General features: G+C 42.8%; 1 protein-coding gene across 2 annotated transcripts in view; it reads left to right on the top strand.

Annotated features, from left to right (window-relative positions):
• itpkc (inositol-trisphosphate 3-kinase C) overlaps positions 1-20,303 on the top strand; it is a 34,810-nt gene extending 14,507 nt beyond the window's left edge. The window contains exons 1-7 of one of the 2 annotated variants that reach the window (XM_016994804.2): positions 2,553-2,876; positions 10,988-11,087; positions 13,825-14,038; positions 14,175-14,379; positions 15,976-16,077; positions 16,935-17,006; positions 18,060-20,303. In XM_016994804.2, coding sequence (XP_016850293.1) covers positions 2,568-2,876; positions 10,988-11,087; positions 13,825-14,038; positions 14,175-14,379; positions 15,976-16,077; positions 16,935-17,006; positions 18,060-18,263 — 1,206 coding nt within the window. In that variant the 5' untranslated portion in view covers positions 2,553-2,567 and the 3' untranslated portion in view covers positions 18,264-20,303. Of the gene's footprint in view, positions 1-2,552; positions 2,877-10,987; positions 11,088-13,824; positions 14,039-14,174; positions 14,380-15,975; positions 16,078-16,934; positions 17,007-18,059 lie in introns of those variants that run through there. The other variant, XM_008113830.3, reaches the window with a different exon arrangement.
• Positions 20,304-20,619: the final 316 nt, after the last annotated feature.

Here is a 20,619-nt window from a genome sequence, read left to right as displayed (position 1 = left end):
CAACCAAAATCAGAGAAATTTACCTCTAGGAAGGGATATTCACTCTTGGAAGAGTTATTATAATGGGGGAAAGGTGTCTAATAAAATAAAAAATAGAACAATGGCGGAGACTTGTTTTTTATTTTTGCAAATTCCTGGTGGGTTGAGATTTTCCACTCTCCCCAAATGAGACTTCAAAGGCTGAAACGCAAGTGTGAGACAGGCGCATAAAAAGGCTCGATGCAGAAGAACTGTGTCAAGACTTTCATTTTCCCTTTTCTGACTCTCTTCGAAGAAGCGAGCTTTTGCTTGAACGTTCATTGGAAACAAACAGTTCAAGTTCCACCTGCCCACAGCCTGGGACTTTGCTCATAAAGTCAGGAGGATTGGTACCTCTGTGTCAGAGTACATGTTGTTTGTGATGGTAGGAGCTTGCAAAACAAGTGGAAAGGTGTACTGTGCGCATGAAGTCTACTCATGTCCTCCGCCAGAAAGATTTTTCATCATTAAAAAAAAAAATCTCCGCAATCTTTTGCTATCTTTTGTGGGTTGCATTTACCTACACTTTCATGGACTGTTTGCTGTAGTTGTTGCAGCCTGTGTTGCTTAAATTTTGAAAATTGAGAGTGCATTAGAAAGCGAGACCTGAAATATAACTTTGCCACGTTCATACCAATTAGACATTGATCGTCATGGCTGGCTTTAACCTATGGGATCTTCAGATTTGATGAAGCACTAATATGGGATGGGAATCATGCAGTCTTTCAGATGTTGTTGAACTGCAACTGCCAGTGTGTTGTCGAAGGCTTTCATGGCCAGGATCACAGACAGGGTTGTTGTGTGTTTTCCTGGCTGTATGGCCATGTTCCAGAAATATTCTCTCCTGACGTTTCGCCCACATCTATGGCAGGCATCCTCAGAGGTTGTGAGGTAACTGCCAGCATTTCTCACCATTAGTTATGCTGGCTAAGGATGCTAGGACCTGCAGTCCAAGAAGAACTCCCTACCTAGCTGAGCATTCTAAGTCTCTTACCAATGTACATATTCCAGGAATGGATAGAATAGAGTCTTGGTAGTTAATGTGGTTTCAGCCAGCTGTAAGTATATCATGTAGATGGTCCCTTGGTTTCTGAATGCAATAGGAATAAGTAGGATGTGTTGTTGAAGGTTTTCTTGACTGGAATCACTGGGTTTCTGTGAGTTTTCCGGACAGTATGGCCATGTTCCAGAAGCATTCTCTCCCGACGTTTTACCCACATCTATGGCAGGCATCCTCAGAGGTTGTGAGGTCTGTTGGAAACTAGGCAGGTGAGGTTTATATATCTGTGGAAAGTCCATGGTGGGTGAAAGAACTCTTGTCTGTTGGAGGCAAGTGTGAATGTTGCAGTTGGCCACCTTGATTAGCATTGAATGGCCTTTCAGCTACAAAGCCTGGCTGCTTCCTGTCTGGGGGAATTCTTTGTTGGGTGGTGTTAGCTGGCCCTGATTGTTTCATGCATGGAATTCCCCTGTTTTCTGAGTTTATTTACTTTATTTACTGCCATGATTTTAGAGTTTTTAAACATTGGTAGACAGATTTTGTTCATTTTCTTGGTTTTCTCTTTTCTGCTGAAATTGTCCACATGCTTGTGGATTTCATTGGCTTCTCTGTGTAGTCCAACATGGTGGTTGTTAGAGTGGTCCAGCATTTCTGCGTTCTCAAATAATATGCTGAGTCCAGGTTGGTTCATCAAGTGCTCTGCTGTGTCTGACTTCCCTGGTTGAATTAGTCTGCAGTGCCTTTCGTGTTCCTTGATTCATATTTGAGCACTTAATGAACCAACAGCCCGGAAAACACACAGCAACCCATAAGCAGGATGGATGATGTTTCACTTTCTTGTATGCTGTTAAAGGAGAAGGCAAGACCAGTCATGGTTATATTTGCTGCTCTTCTTCCCATAGAATAGGCCCATGGTATTCAGTGAGGTTTGTGTCTAGGACCCCACATGGATATCAAAATCTGTGGATGCTCAAGTTTCAGTATATACAATGTACAATGGTGTCCTTTAATATCAAATGGCAAAATCAAGGTTTGCTTTGGGAGATTTATTATTTTTAAAAATACATATTTTCAAGTCATGGATAGTCGACTTTGTGGATACAGAATTGGTAGATATGTGGGTTTGACTCTTGTTGTTTCAATTAAAATGTTCTCTCTCAGAACCTCTATAGCAGGCATGGGCAAACTTTGGCCCTCCAGGTGTTTTGGACTTCAACTCCCACAATTCCTAACTGATGGTAGGCTGTTAGGAATTGTGGGAGTTGAAGTCCACCTGGAGGGCCAAAGTTTGCCCATGCCTGCTCTAGAGCTTTCAGTTGGACTCTATTCAACTTCTACCAGAGTCCTATTGGAGAATTCCTAGAGATATATTATCTCAGATTTTTTTAAAAAATGTAGTATTTATTTATTGTATATTTGCAATTTTCCCACTTTCATGGTGGTCCTGTACCCCTAACTCCAGTACTGCACAGACCAGGAACCATCTTCCAAAACGCTTGCCTCCGTCTTTCTTTCGTATGACTCTCTCTCTCTCTCAGGCTTTGCTGTCATGGAAAATGTCTTGCAAGATTTCCTCCTGCCGGGTTGCTTGGCAGCCTTGCTGGCATCATCGCTTGCTTTGCCTCCGTTCTTTCTCTTCTCCCCACCTCTTTCAGAAAAAAAAGGGAAGGGCCTCACGTGGAGTAAATATTATGGGTGGGGAGTGGCGTGGGAAGTGCATAAAAGGGACAGGCGGTGTGCTCGCCCAGAGACGATTATGCTCACGCTTTCTCTTGCTCCAGAGCTGGGACTGCTCAGTTGTAGGGTTACCGCCGGCCTCGGGGAGGCCATGAGAAAGCTGGAGGGGGGCTCTTTTCGGGTAAGTAGTTCACACCAAACGTGGCTTTGTGGCAGGTGCTTCCCACGTGCATCTGAAGCTGATGCTTGTAGAGTGTGGCCAGAAGGAAAGTAGACTTTGAGACATTCCTTTTAATTGTGGAAAGGGTTATTTCCAAATCATAGAAGGAAATATGATCTATAGCTTCTCTGCTTTGTGGAAACTGGATGGGGGCTCCTTTCGGGTGAGTGCTTCACCCCAAAACATGCCTTTCTGTGGTCTTTGTGGCAAGTACTTCCCTTGCATAGCTGGATCTGAAACCAGTCGAGTGTGATTAGAAGGAAGGCAGACTTTGGGACATTTCTTCTATTTAGGAAGAGTGTTGTTTACAAAGCACATAAGGAGATGTAATTTAAGGCTTCTCTGTTTCATGAAAACTGGACCAAGGCTCCTTTCGGGTGCATTCTTTTCTCTTAACATGACATCAGTGCAAGGTAGCACATTAGACTTTGGGACATGTCTTTTATTTGTAGATAGGCTCATTTCCAAAGAACAGAAGGAGATGTGATCTGTGGCTTCTCTGCTTTGTGGAAGCTGGATGGGGGTTTCTTTCAGGTGAGTGCTTCACCCCAAAACATGCCTTTCTGTGCTCCTTGTGGCAAGTGTTTCTCTTGCATGGCTGGTTAGAAGGAAGCCAGACTTTGGGACATTTCTTTTATTTGAGGAAAGCAGAGAAGAAGATGGGGTCTGTAGCTTCTCTTCTCCATCAACCTATGAATGAGCCATACCTATCCAGCTTACCCAGGGGACGTTTTTTTCAGCCGTCCCCAAACTGCAGAATGACCTGCCAATGAGGTTTGACAGCTGGATACATTTGTTTGCCTTTAAAACAGCGCTAAATACCAATCTCTACTGGCAGATCTATCCAGATAGTTTTAAATTTTCGGGTTTAAAAAATCTTGATTGATTTTCATATGTATTGATTTTATATACTGATACTAAGTGCTTTTAACTGGTGCTATATGTCTAATCTGTGGTTGCATTTTAATTGGCTGGGGTTCTCTGGAAGCTATGGTCTTGACATATCCAGTCCAGGCATGGTTATTTAGCTAAATGTAACATGCCCTTCGCACATGTTCAGAGGCAGTTTTTCCCATGTGGCAGGTATGGGCTTTGAAAATTGCAGTGAGGGCTGATTAAATAATTCTCTTCCATCACCTCCCCTCAATATTGGAAGCTATACAGTAGTTTGCTGGAGGAAAAGGGGGTGTCTGCTAAGCATTAAATGCTCTCTCCTTCTGAATTTCTTTGTGGAGTCTCTTTTGGGTTCTAGTAATACTTGATTTCTGCTGAACTCTTTAACATTTTTGAGTATTGAAATATTGGGGATCTTGAGATTCCAATAGGAAAGGAGTTTGAGGTTTAACCCCTAATCCTAGAAAGGGGATCCTTCTAGCAACAGCTTCAAGCTACAGGAAAGGAGATTCCACCTGAACATTAGGAAAAACTTCCTCAATGTGAGAGCTGTTCATCAGTGGAACTCTCTGCCCCAGAGTGTGCTGAAGGCTCCTTCTTTGGAGGCTTTGAAACAGAGGCTGGATGAGTTGTGTGTTTATCGGGCTGTATGGCCATGTCCCAGAAGTATAGCCATACAGAGGCTGGATGGCGATCTGTCGAGGGTGCTTTGAATGCGATTTTGCTGCTTCTTGGCAGAATGGGGTTAGACTGGATGACCCACGATGTCTCTTCCAACTCCATTATGTTTCTATGACTTCCAGAATAGGGATTTGTCTGTACCAGTCTTTAGCTTAATAAATTGAGACATTTGTGGCCTGCTTTTATTCAGCTGCCGCTTTGCCTCAGTTGCTCCTTGTGGAAATGCGTTGCTCTGGCTTCTCCCACCCTTAGGCGCTCGACCCGTTGCTGCTTTGTTTTCAAACGACAGGTGGGAAACTTGGCATTGCCCATTCATTCCTTGGTGCTGCCTGCAGCCTGTCCTGCGCCAAACCCACCCAACCTGTCAGGCAGGTGGAAACGCTGAGATTTCTCCTGTTGCCATTTCCCATGAAGATGTCCCCTTCTCTTAGTCCCATGCCTGGGTTGCGACCAGCCTACAAGCAGCTGTGGAGTTTCAAGCCGTGGGTGGTGGCGGCTGTGGGTACAGGGTCTGTGGAGAGGGAGAGCCAACGGTAATTATATGGTGATTAACTTGGAAGAAGAAGGCATAATGCACAAAGCTTTATGAACAGAATGGAGTGGCAGAAAGGAAAATTAGATCTCTTATGGAAATGAGATTGTCACAAGAGAGCCATTTTTCCCCTTCCTGTTACTCCATTCTGTTCATGATGTATTTTCGTGAATTATAGGTTTTCCTCTCTATGCATTGAGCTCTGGTTTGATGTTATTTAGGCAACCTAGGAAGAAAGCAGCCAAGGAAAAGATCGAATCGCTATATTAAAATAATACTTGGGTGCTTGTTGAGCTACTTGCAGGGTGCAAGTAGACATTTAAACTAAAGGCAGATGCAGAAGGAGGCGTTCTATGCTAGAAAAAGGTATTTTAATTTATGTTGCTAAGTCTGCCAAGGGAAAGCTTGCCTATATGATTGATAGAGAGAAAGGAACTCTGTGTATGCTCAGGAGCACCATGTATGTATATTATATCAAGATTGGAGCCTTGGGACTGAATATCACTGAATCCTTGCCTGTCTTTACCTGGGAGAAGAGGACAACCCTGCCATCTTTGGAAAGAAAACAGAGAGTGAGCATGAAAAGAGCCCCTGATGGCGTAGTGGACTAAAGCCTTGTGACTTGAAGGTTGGGTTGCTGACCTGAAAGCTGCCAGGTTCGAACCCACCCAGGGAGAGCACGGATGAGCTCCCTCTATCAGCTCCAGCTCCATGCGGGGACATGAGAGAAGCCTCCCACAAGGATGGTAAAAACATCAAAACATCAGGGCGTCCTCTGGGCAATGTCTTTGCAGATGGCCAATTCTCTCACTCCAGAAGCGACTCAACACGAAAAAAAAGCATGAAAAGAGTGCCAAGGCCCAGACTGGTGCCAACTGAGTAATGGGCTTGACTTCTAAACAGAGGTGAACCTTTGGAAACTTCTCCGCCTTGGAAACTCTGCACACCTGAAGGAAGATCTTTGCTTCTGAGCTGCGGTTAAGTTTGCCAAACCACAAGAGGAGCTCGCAGTGGAAACTCTGTGTCACGCTGTGGTTTTGTGTTGCCTGTGATAGCAGGGAGGGGCAGAGGAGGCTTTGCACAATAACATGTAGATGATATTTGTGATCCAGAAGGTAAATACCTAGGGATAACTGTGGGGCCCTTTTAAGAAAGCTGAGCAAAAGCACCCAGTGGGTTTCTATGGCTGAGCAGGGATTCGAACCTTGGTCCTCCAGTGTCTTAGTCCAATCATTACCCAACATTGATTATCAGTCTGAAATTACTCTGTGCAAAAAGGCATTTGGGTTTTGTTTTGGGTTTTTTTGCACAGACAGCAGCCTTTACTAGGCAGGAAACAAGTTCCATGCGCAAACCTCAGCCTTTTCTATATAAAGATGTTATTTTTTTCTGTCCAGGAAATACTATTTTCTGCAGAAAGGTTCACAGTTTTCTGCACTTCGAAGAGTATTGCCTGTCTCGGACTTAACTTATAAAGGTTATCTAATAGCTAAGAAGCCCAGTTTTGAATATGTTTTTCAACCCTGCCTTCAACCCTATCTCTCAATGTGTGGGACTGTGACCTCTTTCTAGTCCCTGCAGAAGGCAGATATAGTTCTTGGGTCATTCACCACCCACTGGGAAGTTTGAGATAAAAAGCCTGTCTGTGCCTGATCAGTATTTCTTCCAGGGCAGGACAGAGGGAGGGGAGGAAATGTCTGGCAGGGAAGTTGGCATTTAATGTCCCAATATTATTTTTGTGCCAGCAGTGTGCCAGGGGAGATATGTTCCAAATGAAAGTTCTACTGGCTAGTAAAATTTTGTGGTTGTTGTTTGCCATTGAGTCAAATGAGACTGCCAAGATCATTGGCTGCCCTGCTCACAACTTGCACACTCTATCCATCTATAACACTATCTCCATCCTTTCCTACTGCCTTTCAAATTAGCAAACAGTGTTTTACCTTTTCCACTATATATCCAAATGCCATCCGTTTAGTCTTTTGGGCTTCATGTCAGAATTCAGGCCTGATTTGCACACTGGGCACAACTGCTAGAATCAAAAGCAGGCAATATAGAGATTTCCTTTGTCTTGTTTTCAGTCCATGGTATCCATAGAAATCTATACTTTTATTAATGCAGCCAAGAATTGCATTGGCTTTTTTAGCTGCTGCATCACGCTGTATGTTCAGCTTATGGTCTATTACAGGGGTGTCAAACCCATGTTCATGGTGGGTCATATCAGCCTATGGTTGCCTTCAAAGGGCCACCAAATCCATGGACAGAGAATCCATAGAGACAGAGGACTATTCATATATATATATAAAAGAGTGAGTGAGAGAGAGAGAGCATAGTAGTTGGCTCTCTTTAGTTTTCACACAGTTTGGGTCCCTAGATGTTATTGAATGCCTACTAACATCACTTTTGATTATCTGTCATGTGGACTGGGGATGATGGGAATTGCTACCCAACAGCATTTGCCACTCTGAAGTGTTGTATCTAAACTTAAACACCATTCTCCTAACTTAGAACAAACGGCAGCCTTTCAGATGTGACTGTATCCCAACTCCCATCAGCTGTAGTCATGATTCAAATGGTGAGGAGTACAGGAGTTGTAGTTCATACCATTATTATTATTATTATTATTATTATTATTATTATTATTATTATTACGTTTGTTTATACCCCACTTTTTCTCTCCACAAAGGAGACTCCAAGTGTCTAGTCATCATGAGTAAACCTGATAGGAGTTGCAGGAATACAGGAGTTGGAGTCCAGCATTTGGAGGGCCACATAAAATGACACTTTTGTTTTTCAGCAGTTAGGGCATATAGTATGAACAAAAGGCAACCAATGGACATGTCGACTAACAAACTCAATACCATGTTTGGTTATTTGGACAGACCTCATATTCAGTGGGATGAACCAGTGGTTAAGCTATTCAGCCAAAAATGGGAAAGAAAAGCACAGAATTGTATATTTTGGCAAATGGTAGATTTGCGTGAAGCCCAAAGAAGTAGATTGACAACAAATTGGATAGGATAAAATGACACAGGGGGCTGGATTTGGCCCACGGCTCATGAGTTTGACCTATGCGATCTACTACAACTCCTAGATCCCTTTCACACATCAATTAATCAATCAATTTATTAATGCTCCGACCAATGGTCATATGCATTTACGAAACAATATCAAACAAACATCTATACAAAACACTATAAAATTCAGCAGTTAAAAGTAGAATGCTAGCAGGATACAACTCCTAGATCCTTTTCACTTGTTCCCTCCTAACCAATTTCCTGGTACATTTGAATGTGTGTCTTGCACTCTCTTCTTTGGCTAACAATTTGGTGCCCCTGTTTTGGGGTGGTGTGGGGGTGAGTGGAGGGGTTTATAAACTATTGGCCCCATTCTCCTTTAATTCTGAGCCATGTGAAGCCTCGGGGAAGACTTCACGGGATCAGGGAGACTTCCGGTTCTATTTCGGAGCAGCTGTTTCTCCACCTGATGAGTCAGCGCTCTGGGCTCTGGGGTCCAGCACTTAAGTAATACATTTCCTTGGCTATGATTGAGCGCAGTGCCTTCTCTTGATTCATCTCTCTTCGTGGTGACTCCTGCAGTAGAGTTTTCTCTTGTAAATACTTAACTTGGGGACTTTTTTTCCTCTTCCCTTTTTGGACTGTGCCCAGAGGGCTCAGAGTTCCTTTAAGCATGATTTGCTATCTATTCATTTACTGTTCTCAAATTTGGGGATTCTTCCCCAGTGAAGCCAGGATGGCCATGTTCTTTCTTTCCTTCTTCTGCAAAGTTAAAACATTGAGTTGCTGTGAGTTTTCCGAGCTGTATGGCCATGTTCCAGAAGCATTACCTCCTGATGTTTCGCCCACATCTATGGCAGGCATCCTCAGAGGTTGTGAGGTTTATTGGAAACTAGGCAAGTGGGATTTATATATCTGTGGAAAGTCCAGTGGGAGAAAGAACTCTTGTCTGCGTGAAGCAAGTGCTGGCCAACTTGATTAGCATTGAATCATAGAATCATAGAATAGTAGAGTTGGAAGAGACCTCATGGGCCATCCAGTCCAAGCCCCTGCCAAGAAGCAGGAAATCGCATTCAAAGCACCCCCGACAGATGGCCATCCAGCCTCTGCTTAAAAGCCTCCAAAGAAGGAGCCTCCACCACAGCCCGGGGGAGAGAGTTCCACTGCCGAACAGCCCTCACAGTGAGGAAGTTCTTCCTGATGTTCAAGTGGAATCTCCTTTCCTGTAGTATGAAGCCATTGTTCCATTGTGTCCTAGTCTGCAGGGCAGCAGAAAACAAGCTTGCTCCCTCATCCCTATGACTTCCCCTCACATATTTGAACATGGCTATCATGTCTCCTCTCAGCCTTCTCTTCTGCAGGCTAAACATGCCCAGTTCTTTAAGCCGCTCCTCATAGGGCTTGTTCTCCAGACCCTTAATCATTTTAGTTGCCCTCCTCTGGACACTTTCCAGTTTGTCAACATCTCCCTTCAATTGCGGTGCCCAGAATTGGACGCAGTATTCCAGGTGTGGTCTGACTAAGGCAGAATAGAGGGGGAGCAGGACTTCCCTGGATCTAGACACTATATTCCTATTGATGCAGGCCAGAATCCCGTTGGCTTTTTTAGCAGCCGCATCACCTTGTAGGCTCATATTTAACTTGTTGTCCACGAGGACTGCAAGATTGAATGGCCTTGCAGCTTCAAAGCCTGCCTGCTTCCTGCCTGGGGAAATCCTTTGTTGGGAGGAGTTATCTGGCTTTGATTGTTTCATGTCTGGAATTCCTCTGTTTTCTGAATTTTGTTTGTTATTTACTGTCCTGATGTTAGAGTTTTTTAGTACTGGAAGCCAGATTTTGTTCTTTTCCATAGTTTCCTCTCCTTTCTGTTGAAATTGTCCACATGCTTCTTGTGGATTTCAGTAGCTTCTCTGTGTAGTTTGACATGGTGGTTGTGAGAGTGGTCCAGCATTTCTGTGTTCTCAAATAATATGCTGTGTCCATGTTGGTTCATCAAGTGCTCTCCTATGGCTGACTTCTCTGGTTGTCTGCAGTGCCTTTCATGATCCTTGATTCAACAGAATGGAGGAAATCATGGAACATGGCCATACAGCCCAGAAAACTCACAGAAACCCAGATAGTCTGGGATCAGATCCTGGGATATAGACAGTGTAGATCTCGCTTAGGACTTCTAGGTTCTCTAATGTTACACTATCGTCAACTTCTAGTCTTTTGAATAACCTTTAGATGTATATTTTTCATTGACGTTTTCCTATAGAGTCAGCCTTCCACATTCACTTGGGGTTGGAAAAGCTGACTCATAGGAAAATGTCAATGAAAAATAAACATCTATAAGTGGGAAGGATGTGTATTTTTAAAAAGCACTTCTTTAAACCTGAAAGAACATCATTCTATCCATCTCTAGGACCGCAAGTATGATTTAATGGTCAATATCTGGTAGACGTTGGCTATAGAATTGCACTAGTGCAGTGGTTCTCAACCTGTGGGTCCCCAGAGATTTTGGCCTTCACCTCCCAGAAATCCTAACAGCTGGTAAACTGGCTGGGATTTCTGGGAGTTGTAGGCCAAAACACCTGGGGACCCATAGGTTGAGAACCACTGCACTAGAGGAACTAGAGATTCTTAAGGATAACCTTTCAATCATATCCGTGAACAATCAAACCTGCAAATGTGGAGGCCCGGATGTAGTTTTTAAACTCAATTTTTTAAAATGTCAGAAGGTTCCTGACTCTTAAGAGTTGTTTAGCGGTGGAACTCTCTGCCTCAGAGTCCAGTACGGTCTCCTTCTCTGGAGATTTGGATGGCCATCTGTCGGGAAAGTTTTGATTGTGTTTTCCTGCCTAGCAAGGGGTTGTACTGGATGGCTCTTGCAACTCTGCGATTTTATTGGGAGAAAGGCAGGATATAAATGAACAAAATAATAAGTCAAAACAACAATATTTGATCTACAGAACAAGCCCTGGAAGAAGCTGAAAAACATGGTGCATTGGTCGCCTTGTGTCGTGTCTTTCCGGAAGCGCTACCCGTGGGTGCAGCTTGCTGGCCATGCAGGTAATAATTAGTGGTGAAAAATGTCAAGAGCAGGAAGGCAACATGATGCAGTGGGAAATGTATAGGGGCTGATGTGGACTCAGTGACCTGCAGAATCTATGAGGAAAAGGAACCCATTTACTCCACAGCAGGGTTTCTCAATCAGAGTTCCCTGAAACCATGGTGTTCTGCAACAGACTGTGGTTGGGAGAAAAAGGAACTTTTAAAAACGTTATAGCTATTCTTTATGCAGGAGTCCCGGGGTAGTGGGGATTTATGTCTTTTTAAAAAAAATAAAAGCAAGGGCTTGATTATAATGTTTATTTATCTGCCTATCATTTCAGTTTTGTTTTTACATTATTTTCAATTGCAGTTTTATCAAAACATAATAATAAGTAGATCCATCATATACTGTCGAAGGCTTTCATTGCCGGAATCACTGGTTTGCTGTAAGTTTTCTGGGCTGTCTGGCCATTTTCCAGAAGCATTCTTTCTTGACGTTTCGCCCACATCTATGGCAGGCATTCTCAGAGGTTGTGCGTTCTGTTGGAAATTAGGCAAGTGGGGTTCCAGGGTGGGAGAAAGAACTCTTGTGTGTTTGAGGCAAGTGTGAATGTTGCAGTTGGCCACCTTGATTTGCATTCAGTAGCCTTGCAGATTCAACGCCTGGCTGCTTCCTGCCTGAAGGAATCCTTTGTTGGGAGGTGTTAGCTTACCCTGGTTGTTTTTTTTCTGGCATTCTCCTGTCTTCTGGGTGTTGTTCTTAATTTACTGTCCTGATTTTGGAGTTTTTTAAAATACTGGTAGCCAGATTTTGTTCATTTTTATGAAGACAAGAAACAATCACGGCCAGCTAACACCTCCCAACAAAGGATTCCCCCAAGCAGAAAGTAGCCAGGCTTTGAAGTTGCCAGGCTATTCAATGCTAATCAAGGTGGCCAACTGCAACATTCACACTTGCTCCAACAGACAAGAGTTCTTTGTCCCACCCTGGACATTCCACAGCTATATAAACCCCACCTGCCTAGTTTCCAATATACCTCACAACCTATGCCTACTGGGAAAGGGGAGGAGAAAAGAGGCCAAAGTTGTTTTAGGAGGGCTTTGCTTGCATTTCTTCCTTGGGCAAATGCATGCCCTAAAGCTTGTAGATTTCCCCCTACAAATACATTAATTTAATATATGAATTTTCCCCTCATATGTTTGCAAGTCTCTGCAAGTCCTATAAAGATATAATTCTCTATATATAGAGCAATGTCTAGATAGATAGATATTAATATAGATATAGGCCTTTTAAATCTGCATACACACACACACACAGATGTCTAAATAGATGTAAACATAGATAAATGGGACTTGCAAATACTGCAGGAGGGAAATGCACAGAGGATTTGCAAACTTTTCAGGAGGGAAATGCAAATTTAAAATTAGTATATATTATAGAGCTATATCTAGCTCTGCACTGATTATATAGGCATTGAATGTTTGCCTGTTACTATGTTGGAAGCCGGTCTGAGTCCCCATGGGGAGATAGATAGAGCAGGATACAGAGGAAGTTGTTGTTGTTATTGTTGATGATGGTGATAATGATGGTGATTATTATAAAGCTATTGTTAATACCATATTGTTTTTGTTGACCCCACTTATGCACTTACAGAGTTAGCTTACTGTTTTTCTTTGAAATACGGTAAATAATCAAAAAACATTTACCCCACTTATGCCTCAGTTAATGTAATTTTATTGGTATCTATTTTTATTTTGAAATTTACCAGTAGCTGCTGCATTTCCCACCCTCGGCTTATACTCAAGTCAATGAGTTTTCCCAGTTTTTTGTGGTAAAATTAGGTGCCTCGGCTTATATTCGGGTCGGCTTATACTCGAGTATATACGGTATTTTATTTCTTACCACCTCTCCTCATGGCTCCAGGCAGGTTACAGCATTGCTAAAACACATAATCAAAACACATGATCATTTCAAAACACTCCTTAAAATACACATATTAAAACATATTTCCATAAAACACATATTAAAGTACACAAATCAAAAGTTAGACATGGAGCGGAAGTTTAAAATTAATCATTAAAATTGTCTGGAAATAGAGGAAAGCCTAAAGAATGAAAAGTGAGAAGGAAAGAATGATTATTTCCTGAAAATTGTTTAAGGGGTTCTTCCAGTTTCAAAGAAAAAGTTTAAGAAAGGCTATTCTAGAGCAGGATTTTCTAAACTTTTTTGATTCATGACGCCTTTCTGCCTGATACATTTTTATGCGTCCCTTGATATGTAGATACCAAATAGGTATAAACGTTAAACACGTACTGATTACAAATTAGTATTTGTAGGGCTTGCTAAACAAACTGATTTTCCTTTTTATGAAGTACAGCTGAAGCATTTTCTGCAGAGTCCACTGTAAATACTTCCCAAGAGATTATAAACACTTCACAATAGATGGGTGCAAATGTCTAGGTGGCATTCAGAAACCTTTTACTCTTGCCCACTTTTTTGATGATCCCAACATTTGGCTTTGGGACGCACAGTTTAAGAAGCAGTTCTCTAGAGCGGCATGGGAAAACTTCGGCCCTCCAGGCTGTTAGGAATTATGGGAGTTGAAGTCCAAAACACCTGGAGGGCCCAAGTTTGCCCATGCCACTCTAGAGGCAGCTCCAAGTGTCTGAAGCCAATAATAATAATAATAATAATAATAATAATAATAATAATAATAATAATAATAATAGTTACCTCCTCTTTCTGTTTCAAAAGGGAACTTCAAGGCTGATGATTTTGGACGTATCCTGAAGAAGTATTGCCCCAGCGAGCAGCAATGCTTGGAACGCCTGCTCTGCGATGTCTTGCAGCCTTACGTCCCGGTGTACTACGGAGTGGTGGAACACGGCGGAGAGACCTACATCCAGATGGAGGATTTGCTAGCCGGCTTTGATGGCCCATCCATCATGGACTGCAAAATGGGAGTCCGGTGAGGCGGTCTCTCCCTTCCTTTTCTCAGCTGGGCACTTCTGGTGACCCATTTAGAAGCTATCCAGCCTGACCTTCTCTCAAAGAAGAGTGTGATGCTTGACGCAGGGCTTTCTTTCCTCTTTGCCTTTCTGTAGGACGTACCTTGAGGAGGAACTGGAGAAGGCGAGGCAGCAGCCCTGCCCGCGCCGAGACATGTATGACAAGATGGTGGCCGTGGACCCAGAGGCTCCCACACCGGAGGAACACGCCCAGCAGGGAATCTTGAAACCTCGCTACATGCAGTGGAGGGAGACGCTCAGCTCCACCACTTCCCTTGGGTTTCGCATTGAGGGCGTCAAGGTAAGGACAAGCTGGGATAGGTGGGAACAGCCTTGGGTACTTCTTTTAAAAAAAAAAGTCTATAAATATATTAATTTTGCAGCAGTATTAGTATCATGATACGATTTATAAAGGCAATAATTTTCCCATCTCATGGAGCCCCCAGCGATGCAGCGTGTTAAACTGCTGAGCCGCTAAACTTGCTGACTGAAAGGTTGGCAGTTCAAATCCGGGGAGCGGAGTGAGCTCCCACTGTTAGTCCCAGCTTCTGCCAACCTAGCAGTTAAAAAACATGCAAATGTGAGTAGATCAATAGGTACCGTGGGAAGGTAATGGCACTCCATGCAGTCATGCCAGCCATATGACCTTGGACAATGCTGGCTCTTCAGCTTAGAAATGGAGATGAGCACTAACCCCCAGAGTCGGACACGACTAGACTTAATGTCAGGGGAAAACCTTTACCATTGCCTTATGACTTATCTCACTATATAAGTACAATATAATAATATATAATGCTTATATAGTGCTTATATTGTGCTATACTAATAATATAATATATTGTATGTATGTATAACTTGTTAAGGAGCCCCAGTGGTGAAGTGCGTTAAAGCACTGAGCTGCTAAACTTGTAGACCGAAAGGTCCCAGGTTCAAATCCTGGGAGCGGCGTGAGTGGCCGCTGTTAGCTCCAGCTTCTGCAAAACTAGCAGTTCGAAAACATTCCAATGTCAGTAGATCAATAGGTACCGCTCCGGCGGGAAGGTAATGGCGCTCCATGCAGTCATGCCGGCCACATGACCTTGGAGGTCTCTACGGACAATGCCGGCTCTTCGGCTTAGAAATGGAGATGAGCACCAACCCCCAGAGTCAGACATGACTGGACTTAACATCAGGGGAAACCTTTACCTTTACTATAACTTGTTAGCTGCCCTGAGTCCCCTTCAGGGTGAGAAGGGCGGGATATAAATGTCGCTAATAAATAAATAAATACCTCATAGAATCATAGAGGTGGAAGAGACCTAGTGGGCCATCCAGTCCAACCCATTCCGCCAAGAGCAGGAAAATCACATTCAAAGCACCCCTGACAGAAGGCCATCCACTTTTCTTAAAAACCTCCAAAGAAGGAGCCTCCACCACACTCCGGGACAGAGAGTTCCACTGCTGAACTCTCTCTTCCACTCAAACTCATTTCCCTCCCCGTATCAACTATACTCCTCTAGCAAAACCTCTATCAAACTATCAAACAAGATACTTTATCATGCCAGTTCTAGAACTTTTAATAATCCAATGTTCTTTTAGGGGAATGTTCTTTAGTTTTCTAATTTTTGTGCATAGCGTAATCTCGCTACAATAATCATGTAATATATAATCATGTAATGAATTTGTGGTTTTCTGTTTGTTCATTTGGAATTTCCGGGGAAAATGGAGCTGGATCTATTTGTAATCTGGTTTTAACTATCCATATCATTTTGCAGAAATTCTCTTTCAAATCAAAACCTAGAAGATCTCAATTGCTCTGATTTCTTTCAAATCCTGGAGGCAGGGTATAGTTTTATGACTGTCCTTTTTCAATCCCCCTTCTGTCTGATTCATTTCCCCTCTTTATTGTCTGCCCTAGAAGGCTGATGGCACCTGCAACACTAGTTTTAAGAAGACCCGGCAAGCAGAGCAAGTCATCCAGGCCTTTTGGGACTTTGTGGATAATAACCAAAATACTCTGGTAAGCAGCTGGCTTCTGCATGAGAATATTGTTCTGTCTGGTGCTGTTTCCATCAGTGGGAAACTGCGACCTTTGCAAGAGCTGGCGTCAACCGTTTTAATGAGGCACGGCAGGCCTGGTTGCAAAGGATGTGGGAATGAGGCCAGGACTCAACCACGTCATTTTCTGTGATGCACAGCTTGTTCTCCTGATTTGCCAAATGAAAACATCCTTCATGTAGGTTCTGCTCCGCCACATGCTTGTGACTGGGTGCTGTGTCACATTGCCATATTCTGCAAAGGCACCCAGGCTCAGACCTTTTGCACAATTGCTTCATTGTTGGCGCAAGCCAATAATAGCAGCTGCTCTTATGACACATCAGACCTTTGGTTTACTTAGTCCAGTGTTGTCAACTTGGGCTGGCAATGGCTCTCCACAGGCAGTGGTCTCTTTTAGACAGAACAGCTCCAGGTGAACTTGGGAAATTGAAAGGGTTGTTCCCTGCTTTTCCAATTCCTGGAGGAAATGCATCAATATTTAGCACCAAATCAGCCATGGGTCCCACTGATTATTTTTTCCTAGTTAAATTTAATAACCCAGCGTTCACCCATTGTGCTCAAGGTAGACTTCTCCTTCTTATCATCCACATATCTTCATACCAGTCCTAGAGACTTTGATAGTGGAATATGCTGCCTGCAAGTGTGATGGAGTCTCCTTCTTTAGAGGTTTCTAAGCAGAAGCTGGATGGCCATCTGTTGGGAGTGCTTTGTGTGTTCCTGCTTGGCAGGGGGTTGGATTGAATGGCTCTTGTGGTCTTCCAGCTATAATTCTATGACATTAAAATGTCTTGTTTTCTAAGGCAGTTTTTTCTCTTTTAGAAAAGCTACCTGGAGCGGCTCAAGGAAGTGAGGACAGCGCTTGAACAGTCAGAGTTCTTCAAAGTGCATGAGGTGGGTCACTTTTTTTCTCAATTAAGTGTGAACTTCTCACAGGGGCAATTGGACTGAGGAGAAACTGCTAAGCTATGGGAATTGTTTAGCCCTCATAGTGGTTGTAACTTTCCTGTGGTCTCCTTGCCATTAAGCCTAGAAGATGACTGAGTTTATTGGAAATAACTGCACCCAGTTTCTGGGCAGATATCCCTTTGGAAATAAAAGGCAATCATAACCTTATTGAAAAGGAAAAAATGATGTCATATCTGTTTGGTGAATGTGAATCTCCATGAATATGTGGAGACCACCTTTTGAAAATCACTAGTCAAGAAAAGCATGACCTTGTTAGAAGTCAACTCTTTGAAGAAGTGATATTCATAAGCATTCATGTAATGGCACACAGGTACCTCAGCTGTTAAACTGAAGAACCATGTCTCTGAACTTCCAAGGACAAAGACATGCCACTACAAAATATATTTGGTTAGCAGAGAATGGTAGTTTCTTTGAAGCTGAAATTACAGTTGTAGTTGCAGTTGTAATTGTAATTGCCCATAAGATATAACTCCCTTGAAAACTTTTAGTTTAAAATATGCAGAGATTAAAAAAACAAAGTCTTCTTTGAAAAATAACATATCTTGTTTACTCACAAACATCTGGTATCAATTCACCATGCAGGCACATTTCTTATTCAGTTCAGTTATAGATAGGATGTAGTTCTCTCTGTGTATTGAGTACAGAGGGTATCATTCTTAATCGATAGTCCATAGTCTTTAGGTATAGTTGTACTCATTGAAGTCCATAAGTCATACTTCTCTACTGAAGTCCAAACAGCAGCATGCATCCACCTCCACTGAGGTGTAAAGCAGACAGAATGCAAAATGGAGTCCTCAGTCTGAACATGCTCAGTACAATCATATGTCTATAACCCCTCCCACACCAAAGAGGTACAATTAAACTGGCAAATCAACATACACATAGAATACAGATTAGCAAATATATACATTAAAAATAAATAGTGAAATGCTTGGGAGGTTGCTATTTCCAACAGGGTTTTCCTTCTCTTGCTTTCAGGTGGTTGGCAGCTCCCTGCTCTTTGTCCACGACCACACAGGCCTGGCTCGGGTCTGGATGATTGACTTTGGCAAGACTGTCCCCCTTCCAGAAAAACAGACGCTGACGCACCGCTTGCCGTGGGTGGAAGGCAACCGGGAGGACGGCTACTTATGGGGCTTGGACAATCTCGTTGCCATCTTGGAGAACATGCTGGGGGAGTGAGCAATCCGTAAGAAAAGACAAGACTGCCAGCTCGGTCCCAATGACTTTGCCTTTAATTTATTCAGCCAGATATGCTACCAAACCTGGGGAAGCCCTGAAAATTCCTGGAGGAAGACTGGAAAGCACCAGGGCTACCGCAGAAGGACTTCCAAGTTCCCGGAAGTGATCTAGAGCTAGTCATCTTTGGAAAAATCCTGGTTTTGCACAACCAGAGTCGTTGCATCTCAGCATTATTTATTGTAGCAACGAAGATCTGGTTGGGACCCTAACTCTGCTCCAGAATCTCTGTTTCTTGGAAGGAGATTGCAAAGGTTTCTGATAAACCTTACCCCAGGAACCAAATCTGAAGAGAGGCCCTAAGGGTATCCAGTGTAAAGGTGGACTGTTACGAGGAAGCTGAGTATCATATTTCTGCAATAAGGACTCAAGAAGGTGGAAAGCAAAAAGAATGAGGTTTATTTAAAGCTGTTCCCTAAGCCTCATCTTTGTCAGACAAAACGTGTGGTTTCTCTTCCAAGAAGCTCTAACTTTCAAAATATTTGCTTCAATGAGACAAAGAGAACCAAAACACTTGTTTTATAATTTGATGCCTATGAGATAGGGTTTAAAAAAATACTTCAGCAATGGTCAGGCGGCCTGTTTTATGGTGCTGGATATACAATTGTTTTAACAAGCAGTAAATGCTTGGGTAGAAGTTTTCCCGCTGGGTTTTTCTAAAGGGTGGTAAATGGGGAGGGGGAAAGCTCTGTTGCACCCCACTGGAGAACAGAGATGCTCCTCTATTATTACTATGTTTTGGGTTTCTTTGGGTTTCCTATGTAAATATTGAAATATAAAACGGTTTTTTTTTAAGGGATGTGACTAAGAGAAACATGTGCAGTGCCTTTTTTGACTCCTTTCAAAGTGAAACACTTGTCTTATATGAGTGAGAAAGAAAAATATTTCGATGTTGTTGAGTTGCTCTGGGAATGAGATCATGTCGGTCTTACTATAGCTGCAGTTGCTACACTGCACACTATTGCAGATGCATGTGTGTGGTTTACAGTCGCACACATAGACCAGATCAGGCATGGACAAAGTTTGGCCCTCTAGGTGTTTTGGACTTCAACTCCCACAATTCCTAACAGCTGCTAGGCTGTTAGGAATTGTGGGAGTTGAAGTCCAAAACACCTGGAGGGCCAAAGTTTGCCCATGCCTGGACCAGATCTTATTTATTTATTTACAGTATTTATATTCCACCCTTCTCACCCTGAAAGGAACTCGGGGCGGATCACAGAACATACATATGTGGTAAGCATTCAATACTGTTTATACACAAACAAGACAGACAACTTTACATAGAGGTATAGGCTTTTTCCATCTTCAGCATCTTAGAGGTTTGTGCTCAGTTCCGGCCATGGGATATATGTGTGTGTGTGTACTGTTGTTCCATTTCCCTACCAAAGAGCTTTATTCGTAAACTTCCTCCTTGATTGAATTGCCAGCATTTTTCTAGTATCTCCTTATGGGTGTCTTAATACTTCCCCGCTTTTTAAAAAGCGGTACCTATTTATCTACTCACATTTTGCTTTCAAACTGTTAGGCAGGCAGAAGCTGGACTAAAGGCCAGGAGCTCACCCTGACCCTGGCTTCGAACTGTCAACCTTTCGATTGATAAAATATGCCACAACTGGTGGTTTCATCTGCTCTGCTAAAGCCCAGTAGTGAAGGGAAGGGATTATTTAGCAAATGCTGTGCGCAAGAGCCAGTAGTGGGGTCTGGCACTCAAGGAATCCATTGACCGACCACACATAACATCTATCTCAGTGAGATCCTTTGTGGACAACCATAAAGGGTCTCACATTTCTTCTTGTTCTTTCATTTCAAATATATTGTTTTCTTCGTGAGAATATCTTTGTAAGTTGGCGAATCTTTCCAGCCCAATAATCTTGTGTTGCTTCTAATGGTGATAGCCAGAAGAGTGTTTTGTTGTGAAATCTATTCTTATATTTGTCCCATATTTTAATTAGTGCCGCCCTTATAAAGTGGTTGCCGAAATTCTTTTCTATCTTCGTTTTTTCGTACCAGATGTAACCATGCCATCTTATCCTTAAGTCATGACCTTCTAGTGTTAATAACCTTTCTCTGCTCAGTGTTGTGGACAACTTTAGTAGCTCTGGGATGCCACCTTTAAGCTCCAGGCCTTCCTTGGGACTTCATGGATGGTCAAAAAAAGCAAATCAGAAAACCCTGAAATGGCTGGAAATCTACTTCTGCTTCTCAAAAAAGGATTTAAAATGTTAAACCACCCAGAAAGAAAAACTATTTGCACTTGGAGACTTCAACCCTGTTTTGACCTTTTCTCAAGGCAGGACTC

The sequence above is a fragment of the Anolis carolinensis genome, unplaced genomic scaffold (assembly GCF_035594765.1).
Source record: "Anolis carolinensis isolate JA03-04 unplaced genomic scaffold, rAnoCar3.1.pri scaffold_10, whole genome shotgun sequence".
NCBI classification, from domain to species: Eukaryota; Metazoa; Chordata; class Lepidosauria; order Squamata; family Dactyloidae; genus Anolis; species Anolis carolinensis.
The sequence above is the reverse complement of the archived record's forward strand: the minus strand, read 5'-3'. Positions and strand labels throughout refer to the sequence as shown.